The sequence below is a fragment of the Nuphar pumila genome, chromosome 6 (assembly GCF_984573655.1).
Source record: "Nuphar pumila chromosome 6, dmNupPumi1.hap1.1, whole genome shotgun sequence".
Lineage (NCBI taxonomy): Eukaryota > Viridiplantae > Streptophyta > Magnoliopsida > Nymphaeales > Nymphaeaceae > Nuphar > Nuphar pumila.
In genome coordinates, this window is record NC_143254.1 from 130,580,982 (window position 1) to 130,593,863 (window position 12,882).

A 12,882-nucleotide genomic window follows, 5' to 3' on the forward strand; every position below is an offset into this window, starting at 1 on the left:
CCGATCAGGATGCTCCCGAGCCCACCCAAATAACAAGTAGTCGGGTTCTTGTTATGCTGGGTCAAGAAAATGGAATTCCAAACATGACCCCTATAATATAAAGAACGTATTTAAGATATATAAGTTTAAAAATCATAGGAAATAATGGGGTCAGGTTGGGTTGGGTCCGATATCTTAAACCTGATCCGCATATTATCCTGGTTGTGGTCGTGCCCATCCAAGCATTTTTTGGACCATATGTAAAAACTGGTTTCGGACTAGTCGGGTCCGAAGTACACATGAGCCATTAACAACCCTTGCTCTATAGGTTTTGAATGGTTTTTGGGGGAAATTGTTGGATAAAAATATCAGCATATATAAAGCATATAATATGCAGAGTAGAGGGTAGGTGCTTGAACATTAGGTGTTTGGGATCCATGCTTGATGGATCTTTCAGTTTTTTTTTGTTTTATTTTTAAATTCTGACCATACAGATGTGATCTATCTATGTACGGACTGGGATGTAATACTCTACGCCAAATCTGGACCTGTACTAATTGTGCTGCTGAATTCGCCTAAACAGATTCGGATTTGATTGGATATTCAACCTGAACCTGAACCTGAACCGCTGATGTCTCTAGTATTGGACCAGCCTTTAACATCGGCGTGAAACAGGATCGACCTATAACTTTGTCTGACTGGGCAGAGGAGATCCAGCCCCGGAACAGCAGGGCTGAGTGACACAAAGCGGGCTGGAGGACAGACGTACACTTCTCACATGGAGCTATGCATCCCTTCCACAATGAATTTATTGATATGCCTTCCTTCCCCTCATCTCCTTCACAAAGCCATCAGGCCAACCATAGAACCATCTTCCTGACCTGACCCAGCTGAGTTTGGTTCGGTCCAAAGCTCACCAACATCATGTCAGACGACGAGGCATGCTCGTTCGCCCTGCGATTGACGTGCTCCTCCATCCTGCCCATGACCCTCAAGGCTGCCGTCGATCTGGATCTCTTAGAGATCATAGCCAAGGCAGGGGAGGGAGCCCAGCTCCACCCTGCCGAGATAGCCGCACAGCTGCAGACCAAGAACCCAGATGCACCCACCATGCTTGACCGCATCCTCCGGTTCCTTGCTAGCCAGTCAGTGCTCACTTGCTCCAGCTTCACCAACAATGATGGCCAGGCCTGTAGGTAAATTAATCTCTTAGGGTGCGTTTGAACGCCATGTATCTCTGATACGTGTATTGAATGTAATATGAGACCCTTACTGAATTCATGTTTTTGTAAGAAACATGGGTTTTCTAAATTCATGGTTCTGAGATTCAAAAGTAGTCTTACATGCATTAATCATTGGCGTGAAAATGAATCTTAGGGTATGTTTGGTTGCATTCAAATGTGATTTGGAATCCCATGCAAATGAGAGACTGAATCACATTTGCACAGCTAAGCAAACATGTGATTTGAAATCTCATGCAAATACTAATGAGATTTGAGATCACACTATTGAATCTCATGTGATTCCAAATCACATGGTGAAATATGTGAGTTGAAATCATATAACTTCAAATCACATTTGATTCCATCTCATCTCATTCCAAATAATATGAGATCTGATTCCAAATCATATGAGATGTCATACATTAAATTTAAGAACGATCCTATTAAACTTTGCATTGAAGATTCTAAGATCCTGTTAAACTTTACATTGAACATCCTAAAATCTCAGGCAGACATCACATAGGATTGGGTCCTCAAGTCCTCACATTTAGGGATGCAAACGGTTTGGATCCGGAACAAGTAATTACATGGGGTATTGGATCCAGATCTGATCTCGAACAGCCAAAATTTGCAATACTGCCATCTTGGATCTGACCCATTTGCATCCTACTCAGTACATTGAGCATATATAGGGTCCCAAGAAGTATGGAGCTTTGGCTATTCCATGCAAACTGAACCAGTTTGGCTTTGGATTCGGGTCTCAATTCTTATTCACTAATACGTGTGAGCCTTTGTTCTGCCGAACAAACAGGCGATATGGTCTGGGTCCTCCGTGCAAGTTCCTGATCCAAAACGAGGATGGTGTATCATTGAGCCCACTGCTTTTGATGCTCCAAGACAAGGTGTACATGGAGAGTTGGTATCACCTCAAAGATGCAGTGCTAGAGGGTGGTGTCCCATTCAACAGGGCCTATGGGATGAATGCCTTTGAGTACAATGGCAAGGACCCAAGGTTCAGTGAGCTCTTCAACAAGGGCATGCACGGTCACACGGCCATACTCATGAAGAGGATCCTAGAGACCTACACTGGGTTCGAGGGTCTGCACTCCTTGGTGGACGTTGGGGGAGGTACTGGAGCCAGCTTGAGCCTCATTGCAGCTAAGCACCCACAGATCAAGGGCATCAATTTTGACCTGCCACATGTCGTACAGGAGGCACCTCAGCTCCCTGGTAAGTGTGATAAGATTTTTTCTTTCATTGGGGTTAGGCAGAGCCCTACCAGTTATACAACAATACCATTGGGATTCGAACTTACAACGTCCCAACACAAGGTGACGTGTGCCAGACAAGCAGAGCCCCGTTGGTGTGTGTGATGGATTTGATGGTCATATAAAATATGTTGGATTTGGATTTTCTATAATCAATCGATTCTCTGAATCTTGATCTGGGCCTGAAACTGGTTTTGACAACATTGGTATCACCAATTGCGTATTGTGATACCAACTGAGGCTCTGCATGGTTGGTAGGAGCTGTCAGTGCACGTCTCCTTGTGGTGGGCCGTTGCAGGTTCAAAACCCAAGTGGCTCGTTGATAACTGATGAGGTTTTGGCGCTAACCCCAACTTGCCTTTAAAAAAAACAAGTTGCCTATTGATTATGATGATGGTTGCAGGAGTGAAACACGTTGGAGGAGATATGTTTGCTAGTGTGCCCAGCGCTGAAGCCATCTTTATGAAGGTTTGTAACTGCTTATTAACTGTTTTTTTTTTGTTTTTATGGATGTGCTGGAAAAACCCTTCATCACTGATCGCACATTGGCTGGCCTCCAGTTGGTAAAACCCTTGAAGCCCCCTATCCACCTGAGCGTACACCTAGCTTCTACCTTGTAGCAAGGAACACCACCACCAATGTTCTAACTTGTGACATCCTGTCAACTTGTGACTGTTTCTTAACTTTGTTGTAGCAATTTTGCACAATTAAACACTTCCAAACCAGTTGGCCACCATGTTACAAATATTTTCATTAGAAAATATTGTGATTTCCAAAGGCCAATAAATTACCCAAAAGGTGATATTTTCAAAATATTACCTAATTTGTGGTCATATTTTATTTTGATATTAGTGTGACAAAAGTCAAATTCTATACTTTCATATTTCTTTGTGAACATTAGTCATCACAAATAGGGGTGTCAATGTGACGGGTTTGGTTCGGACCTAGGTGAAACCAGACTTGGACACAGGTCTAATCGGGTCCACTATAAGAAAAACTATACTCGGACCCGATAAGAACTACATGAACCAGACCAGGACCATACCCGGTAAAACCATATTTTTTTTATCATTTTTACATTGAAAATTTACGTGTCTTAATCGGAACTCGGGTCGGGTCCAGGTCTGGTATAAATTTTTACAAACTATACCCAGTCTATGTATTAATCGGACCATCGAGTCCGGATCCGGGTTTTCTTATTTATCATGATCATACCCAGATCCTATAGGGTTTGGTTTGAGTTGGATCCGGGTAAACCCAACCTATTGACACGCCTAATCACAAAGCAGATGCCTTTGCGAACCATACTATTTATTATGGAATCCTAAACGCACACGCAACCCTCTACATTTTTTTAGGGCCATTTAGATGTAGAAGAAATGATTGGAAAAATTCTTGGGAAATTGGAATCATGGTAAAGTTTCAGGTGAAAAGTTCAACCCTTCTGGGCGACTCTAGGGTTTTACGAACTGGAGGGTTGCCAATGTGCAGCCAGTGACGGGCGGGTAGGGGGGGGTCCCCTTAACATGGCCGAAGGAAAAAAAAATCACCTTAGATGTGAATTATTGTTTTCCTCGGGCTGAGGATTTGAGAAGTCTTTTACAGAAAAATTTTCTCACTTGTATAAATTTGGTTTTAGCTTTTGTTACACCCCACCCAAGAGAACCCCTTTCCCTTGAAAGAGACACTCAAGGAAAAGTGCTTCTCCATGAGAGAGGCATGAATCCATTTTGACAGAGAAGAGGCCCTCTTTCATAGGAAAGGCATGAAACAAATGCCCTCCTTGGGACATTTTACCATAAGAAAATAAACCACCGGTTTGCAAACATATGAAAATTTTCACCTAAGAAAAACTTAGTATAATTTTGCAGTGGATCCTTCATGATTGGAAGGACGAGGATTGCCTGAAACTATTGAAGAACTGCTGGAATACGCTGCCAGAAAACGGCAAGGTGATCGTGGTCGAGATGATTCTGCCGGAGACAGTAGATCACAATAGTTCCTCTACATCTGGTTTGCCATTTTGGGGAGACCTTATAATGCTGGCAGTAAATCCTGGTGGCAAGGAGAGGACAAAGAAGGAGTTTGAGGGCTTGGCAAAGGCTGCTGGGTTCGCCGGGATCAAGCCCATTTGCTGTACCGGCAATTTCTGGGTCATTGAATTCTACAAGAAGAATTTGATAGATTGTGCCAAGTAAACTTGACCAAGCATTTTTCTTTCAAACAAGCTGTGAAATAATGTGAAGCTCTACTGTGTTATTTCAAGGAGAGACATGGGCAGGGATATTTGTGATAAAAAACAAGCTAAACGATCCGTTTTGTGATAAAGGAGTTGTTTTTGAGGCTAGCTTGGTTACATTTAGGTATGTTACCTTTTGCTCAACTCGCACTTTCATCTCAATGCATGTGAATTAATTTCTTTGCAGCCTGATCATTATGTCATTGACCTATATATATATATGTGAGTCACTAGAATATAAGAACTGAGAACTAGAAATATGGGAATTTCCAACACTTTTTTTTTGCAAACTCAACCATGTAGAATTTGCTAGGAATCAACCATTGGATTGTCTATTTTCCATGAAAGACTGTGATTTTTGAATACTTAATATTTATGAAGATTATGAGCCATTAATTTTAAATCCTTAAAAAAATCTAGTTTATAAATCAAAATCTGATGATTCAATAGCAGATTTTTATAAAACCAAGGATGTAGATCCCATCCATACTAGATTCAAGAGAAAAAAAACAAAAAATCCATGAAAATCGTGAGTCACACATTAGTAACTCATTAATATATATATATATATATATATATATATATATATATATATATATATATATATATATATAGAGAGAGAGAGAGAGAGAGAGAGAGAGAGAGCAAATCCATGGTATGCACATGTATAGTGTCAATTGGTCAAAACTCATGTGCAAGTAGTTTGGGCTCAATTTGGTATCCGAGATATGATGTGCATGTTTTGTTTAGTGAGGATCAACCCTTGGATCACTAGATTCCAAGGAGTGAACAAGTTTACTTGGTAATCCAATAATCAATGGCTGGATCTAATTTTTTAAATTTTGTTGGGAAAACACGATCCAAGAGCCAATCTTTAGCAACTTGACCATGTTAAAACATTTACGGTGTCAGATTGAGTTGAAACAACATGCATTTATGAGTTTCAATTTATGGACAATATATGCACACCAACACTAAGGACTTTATATATATATATTTGTACTTACGTAGATGAAAAATCAATGTCGTGCAACATACCGAATTTTTCATTGTTAGATATTTGTACTTTTACATAAAAAAACAATCTAAGGGTTGATTCCTGCCATTTTAACCGTACTAAGCTTTAATGAAATTAACCTTCCTTAGAATCAGTGTGGGTATTTTCTCTCTCTCTCTCTCACACACATATATATATATATATGAGTGAGGGGTAGGTGCTTAATGAAACAAGCTTAAGTGTTAATGGATTTGCAGGTTTGTTTTTTATTTTAAAATTATGACCGTACAGATGTGATGTGTACTTGATTTTATAAGATCAGCTCTTGAAGTGTTCAATTTTGACACATGGGTGAGTTTTTATAAGGTTAAAAAAATCAACCGTCTAAAATCTTTGTAAATTTTAGAGTCTCCAAATGTCATTGTTTTCATCAAAAACACATGATTTAGGTGTTATTCCTTGTAAATTGAGCATGCCCAACACAATTATGGGGTCAAAACTGCAAAAAAAAATACCAAAAGAGCAAAAAACCCCATTAATTCCTTATCATTAAGCACCTGCCCAGTAATAAAATGTGCTTAATAATACCTCCTTAATGGATTTTTATGGTCTTTCGTTGCTTTTTTTAGTTTTGACCCCATAAATGTGTTGGGCATGGTCGATTTACGAGGAATTCACACTTGTATCATGTGTTTTCAATGAAAAAAATGATATTTAGAGCCTCAAAAATTTATAAAAATTTTGAACCATTGATTTTTTAACCTTATACAAAACTCATCCATATGTGTTTGAATAGAACACTTCAAGAGCTGATCCCTTTAAGATCAATTACATAGATGACATATGTATGGCCAGAATTTAAAAATAATATGAAAAAAACTTAAAAAGCCCATTAAGCACGTATCATTAAGCATAATTCATTAATCACCTACCCATTACTCATATATGAGAGAGAGAAGGAGATGGTCGGCTCACCCGTTCTCTCCTTCAAAATATGTTTGTAAATATATTTATTTTGCAAATCTTATTGTAAGAATGTGATCTCCATGGTCAACAACCTATAGATAGACTCTTGGATCACACTTTTTCGACATTTAGGTAGGATTTTATAACCTAAAAAGTTTTAGAAGCATTGACGGTTAGATCCTTATAAAATCATGACGTACATGTCAAAAAAAATTGATCAAAGCGATTATTTGTAAGTTTTATAATCAGATATTCCAAAAAAGCATATCTACGTGAGACTTTGAAAGAGATGCTAGGTGGGTGAATTATTTAATAAGACTATTAAAATATGTTAATTGGAGTACAAACCCAGATTTTTATGGATTTTTTTTTTATTTTTTTCTTAAATTTCATCATATGGATGTGATCTAGCACTACAAGAAACCTGTAGATTAGCGACAACCTATATCTGTCTCTAATCCAATGCTAATCCATTGCTAAACAATTTAGCGATGGATTAACGTCGGATTAGAGACGGATAGATTTCATCGCAGATTTTTTTACGCTAAGTAGCGACAAAACTTATTTGTCGCTACTTTCGTCGCTAATTTGTAATTGATTAGCGACGGACATGATCCGTCGCGAGTCCTTCGCTATTTTAAATTAGCGATGGATAATATTCGTCGATAATCCATCGCTAAATAAAAAAAAAAAAACAAATTGTTCCCTGCCGGCGCGTTCTCCGGTAGGGAGCAATTTTTTTTTACACAGAACCGACATGGTCTCCGGCGCGTTCTCTGGCGTGTTTTTTTGCACAGAACTGGCGTGTTCTCCAATGTGGTCTTTTGCATAAAATTGATGCATTCTCTGGCGCATTCTCCCTGCCAGCGCGTTCTCCGGTGTGGTCTTTTGCACAAAACTGGTGTGTTCTCTGGTAAGTTCTCTGGCATGTTCTTTGATGCACTCTCCAATGCCCTCCCAACCTGGTTCTCTGCTTTTTTGGCATAGCCCACCATTGCAGGGTGGTCTGCGACGCCCACAATGCTTGTTCGTCGACCTGAAACCATAACCCTTAGAAAATCGTTAGGCCAAAAATGGAAAACCATGCACGAAAAAAAAACCACTTATCGGACCGGAGAGGTCAGGCCGACCTCGTCCTCCAGCGCCAGCGGGCGACTCTGACTCCTCTTCTTCATCGCGTTCCTCCCCCACAAAGTCGTCCTTGTTTGAGAAGTCAAGGAGGCCCGCCAGTCCGTTAAGTGGAACAATTTAAATCTCAGTCGGTTTAAATTTTGAACGGGGAGAGGGGGGGAGGAAAAATTTTGCGCCCCAGATGGGACGGTTTAAATAAAAAATTAGCGAGGGATTTTTGTCGTCGCTAATTAGCGACGAAACAATTCCCTCACATATTCCGTCGCTAATTAGCATTTTTTGTAGTGTTTTGGCAACAAAAAAATGTTGTCACTAATCCATCGCTAATTAGCAATGGATTTAGCGAGGGAGATATTTTCGTCGTTAATTTTGCAAATATTTTGAATGTTAGCGACAAATAGTTTTCTCTCGCTAATCCGTCACAAATTTACGACAGAAAAAATCCATCATAAATTTCCGTCGCTAATTAGCATTTTTCTTATAGTGTAGATGCTTGGTTCTATAAAAACTGACTCCTAGATCAAAAGATCTTTTAAGGCTTGAATATCCAATGAGTCATTTTTTTTTAATATTCAAGCATCTAGATATCATACTTTTTATTAAAAAAAATACCTAATCCAAGAGTCGATTAAATGGACCATGTGGCTCTCTACAATGACACCATACAAGTAGTACATACCCTTGTTTGTATAGATCTAAGCCACCAAATGATAAATCTAGCGATATACATACAAGTGAAAATCATCAACTCACAATATGCTAAACATAATCCAAATTTTACTTGTGGAGATTAGATATATAAAAATCAAGTATATACGCCATAAGCTATGATGGTAATGTACCACCATAAAACAACACTTTAAAGACAAAGAGAGGTGTAGGCACGCGCTCAGAACACTCATAATTGCTGATGCATGCCCTGTCTCATCAAAGAATGGACTACATGTAACATGTAATGTTGAATTCAATAATTCATCAAAAACTAAAGCAGGATCAAATACATGTTCTCGCTAAACTGTTAAAATAAAAAATAGAATAAAACTGAAAGCAGAAGTGATACCTGAATCCATAGCGCTCTGATTGATCGTTGACGGGTATGATCTTTCAGAACATGTATATTTAGACATTTTCCTTTCTCTAAACCTAATGAGAGGGACTGAATCTTTTTCTGGCTTATGGAAAATCTGAAGAGGGAGGGCCTATATATAAGGTTTGAGGACCATAACCTAATGTATTTAAGAGTCTGTCTCCAACTCAACCCATTATAGAGTTATAGACAGAGCAGGTCTCTCCACATAGTGTACCATACCGTATGAGATACCACAGGGTCCATCCTGATTGGATCACATGAACCGAGCCTGAACCTAAGACAACCTAACACTGCATGGTTCATCGTATGTAGGCCCACACAATTTTCTAACAATCTCCCACTTAATTGGGCCACATATGTAACCTTGTAATCACACATTGTAACCTTATGAGCTCAAAAATACTGTCTCATCAATTGATATCTCTACCAATCCGGTCTATTAATTATGTCAACACAGAACCAAAGCGGTTTTCATTACAAATAACGTAATTGGACCCATCAATGATCACATATATTGACACAACCAAATGACATGGATCAAGTATCGATATGAAACATAGAAATTACATGCAATGTGATCAAACATGCCTATTTTCAACTGGTCCTTCCTGCAAACTTTAGTGAAATCATAACATAATGAGTACAAAATGAAACTAAAACTTTAACTTTATACCAAAGTGGTAAAACAAACTTTATTATATCATAAAATGACCAAATACAAACTCCCACTAAACCAGCATATCATAAAATGATAAAACACCCATGCGAGCAGTATGCCCTTGAAAGACCTTGGGTGACAAACCTTTAGTAAGCGGATCCACAATCATGGAGTTTATGCCAATATGTTCTATCGATATCTGACCATTTTGCACTCTTTCTTTAACAACGAGAAACTTAATGTCAATATGCTTTGACTTTGACGAGCTCCTGTTGTTATTGAAATATAGCACTGCTGAATTATTGTCACAAAATAACTTTAGCAGTCTTTCAATATTATCCAAAATTCACAGTCCTGTGATAAAATTTCATAACCATATCCCATGATTGGATGCCTCATAACAAACCACAAATTCTACTGCCATGGTGAAAGAAGCAATGAGTATCTGCTTGGCACTTCTCCAGGAAATAGCTCCTCCGGCCAACACAAAAATATAGCCTGACGTGGATCTACAATTGTCTTAGCATCCCGCAAAGTCAGAATTAGAATACTCAATGATCTTCAACTGATATGACTTCTTGTATGTGAGCATGTAACCTTTTGTTCTTTGAAAATACCACATAACTTGTTTGGCTGCTTTCCAATTAACCATACCTGGGTTACTAAAATATTTGTCTAACAACCCAACAATGTACGCTAAATTCAGATGCGTACATACCTGAGCATACATGAGACTCCCTACAGTGGATGCATAAGGAATGTGTTCCATAGCCTTAATTTCAGATTGGTATTTGGGACACTGAGCAAGGTTAAACTTATCTCCTTTAGCAATGGGATATCTCTTGGTTTGCAATCCTTCATGACATATCTTTCTAAAATTCTTTCGATATAGATCTTTTGTGATAATCCAAGAATACCCGAAGAACGGTCTCGATGTATTTGGATCCCTAATAGAAAAAAGGCATCCTCAAGATCTTTCATTTCAAATTTCTTTGTTAGAAATTTCTTGATTTTGTGCAATATGCCTATATCATTACTAGCAAGCAATATGTCATCCACATACAAAATCAAGAAAATAAATTTACTCCCATTGAACTTATGGTATATGCATTCATCAATCACATTCATCTCAAAACCAAACAAGAGGACAACTTGATAAAATTTATGATACCACTGACGAAAAGCTTGTTTAAGTCCATAGATGAATTTCTTTTGTTTACAAACCATCTTCTTGGCATCACCTGAGACAAAATATTCTAGTTGGACCATGTATATTGTCTCATCGATGTCCCCATTAAAGAATGCAGTCTTAACATCCATCTGATGTAGCTCCAAGTCATAATCGGCCACAAGTGCCATCATAATTTTAAAAGAGTCTTTCATAGAAATCGGAGAAAAAGTCTCTTTGTAGTCAATGCCTCTTTTTTTGCAACAAGACGGGCCTTATATCTTTCCACATTACCCTTTGAATCCCTTTTGGTTTTAAATATCTATTTACAACCAATGAGTTTCACACATTCAGGTAATGAGACAAGATCTCACATGTCATTATCACTCATGAATTTAATCTCCTTATACATTGCTTCAATCCACTTTTGAGAGTTATAACTTTGTGTGCCTTGATGAAAGTTGATTGGATCATCTTTCATTAGGTCAGTGTCACCCTCATGTTCTTGTAGAAAGACAATATAATAATTCAAAATCGCCCTTCTTCTCTCTTTAGTGGATTTTCTTAATGACACTCGTTGTTGAGGTTGTTGAGTTTGAACTCCAGGAGTAAAAGCTTGAATTTGGATAGGAAGATCTAAAGCATTACCTTGATCTGAATTTGTGGGAACAATGTCAGAAATGAGAATCTGATCATTGTCATCTATAACTGTAGGAAGAGAAAAAAATTATTCTTCAAAAGCAATGTCTTTTACTTTATCACTCCCTCTGAACTCAGCACCCTCAAAGAAACAAGTGTTTCTCATTTTGAAAAATGACTTATTCACACAGTCATAAAACTTATAGCCCCTAAACCTTTTAGAATACCAAACAAAATAGCAGCTAACCGTTCTGAAATCTAGTTTCTTTTTATATAGGTTGGACAACCTAACCGCAACTGAACATCCCAAAATATGAAAATATTTCATGCTAGGCTTTTGACCTATTCACAATTCATATGGGGTCTTGGTTATTGCTTTAGAGGGTACTCTGTTCAAAACATAGGCTACAGTCTTTAATACTTCTTTTTAGAGGAACTCTAGTAAGGTAGAATAAAAAATCATACTCCTTACCATATCCTTAAGATTCTTGTTTCGTCTTTCAGTAACAGCATTCATGTTAGGGTTGCCTGACATGGTATATTGAGGGACGATCCCACATTCCTCTTGGAATTTAGCAAAAGGTCGTAGACGTTGTCCACATGATCCATCATATCTGTCATAGTACTCATCACCATGATCAGATCTGACGACCTTAATTCTTTTGCCAAGTTGGTTTTCAACTTCGGCCTTATACGATTTGAACACATCCAGGGATTGAGACTTTTCATGAATCAAATATATGTACCCATATCAAGAATAGTCATCTATAAATGTAATAAAATATTGTTGACCATTCTAAGAAGTCGTAGAGAAGGAGTTCCAAGACGTCTATTATCCTTCCAACACCTAATTTCCTTATGTTTATTCATTTTCCTTTTTTACACTCAACAGAAACCTGAAAGTCAGTGAAATCAAGGGAATCAAGAATCTCATTTGACATAAGCCTTTCAATTCTTTATTTAAAAATATGTTCTAAGCGCTTATGCCACAATAAAGTTGATTTCTTATTTATCAATTTTTGTTTTGTACCCAAGAACTTAATTGCAAGGTTTTATTAAATAAGACAATAATATCAAGCATATACAAGTTATCAACTGTAGATAAAGAACTGGTCCCAATAAGGTTTGAATCAAGAAACAATTTAAACTCATTATTTCTAAATAAACAAGAATAACCATATTTGTCTTAAATGAAAATAGAAACAAAATTCCGTCTAAAAGACAACACAATAAATATTTATTCCAAATCTAAATATTTTTCAGTCTTTAATAACAACTTGAATGTCCCTATTGCCTCGACTTCAACTATTTTGCCATCACCCACATAGATGAATCTTTTAGTATCAATTGGCGGTCAACAACTTAGGCAACCCTGTATAGACACACTTATGTGAGTGGTAGCATCAGAATCCATCTACCAAGTGTGTTCGAGCACAGAAGTCAAATTAACTTTAGAAACAAACCAAAGTAAGGAGTGTGCCTTTATTCTCACGTCATGCATGATATTTGGTATAATCCTTTTTC

General features: G+C 37.8%; 1 protein-coding gene across 1 annotated transcript; it reads left to right on the forward strand.

Moving 5' to 3' along the window:
* The first annotated feature begins 948 nt into the window (after positions 1-948).
* LOC149836239 (caffeic acid 3-O-methyltransferase 1-like) lies at positions 949-4,668 on the forward strand. Its single transcript, XM_090009731.1, has 4 exons — positions 949-1,175; positions 2,014-2,432; positions 2,874-2,938; positions 4,342-4,668. Exons 1-4 carry the CDS (start codon positions 964-966, stop codon positions 4,666-4,668), a joined length of 1,023 nt encoding a protein of 340 aa, XP_089865857.1. The 5' UTR covers positions 949-963.
* Positions 4,669-12,882: the final 8,214 nt, after the last annotated feature.

Bases quoted from the DNA above. Each gene is read 5' to 3' on its own strand.
- LOC149836239 (XM_090009731.1), top strand. From the start codon at position 964: ATGACCCTCAAGGCTGCCGTCGATCTGGATCTCTTAGAGATCATAGCC. The intron at 1,176-2,013 runs GTAAATTAATCT...CCGAACAAACAG, and splicing joins AATGATGGCCAGGCCTGTAG to GCGATATGGTCTGGGTCCTC. The intron at 2,939-4,341 runs GTTTGTAACTGC...ATAATTTTGCAG, and splicing joins CTGAAGCCATCTTTATGAAG to TGGATCCTTCATGATTGGAA.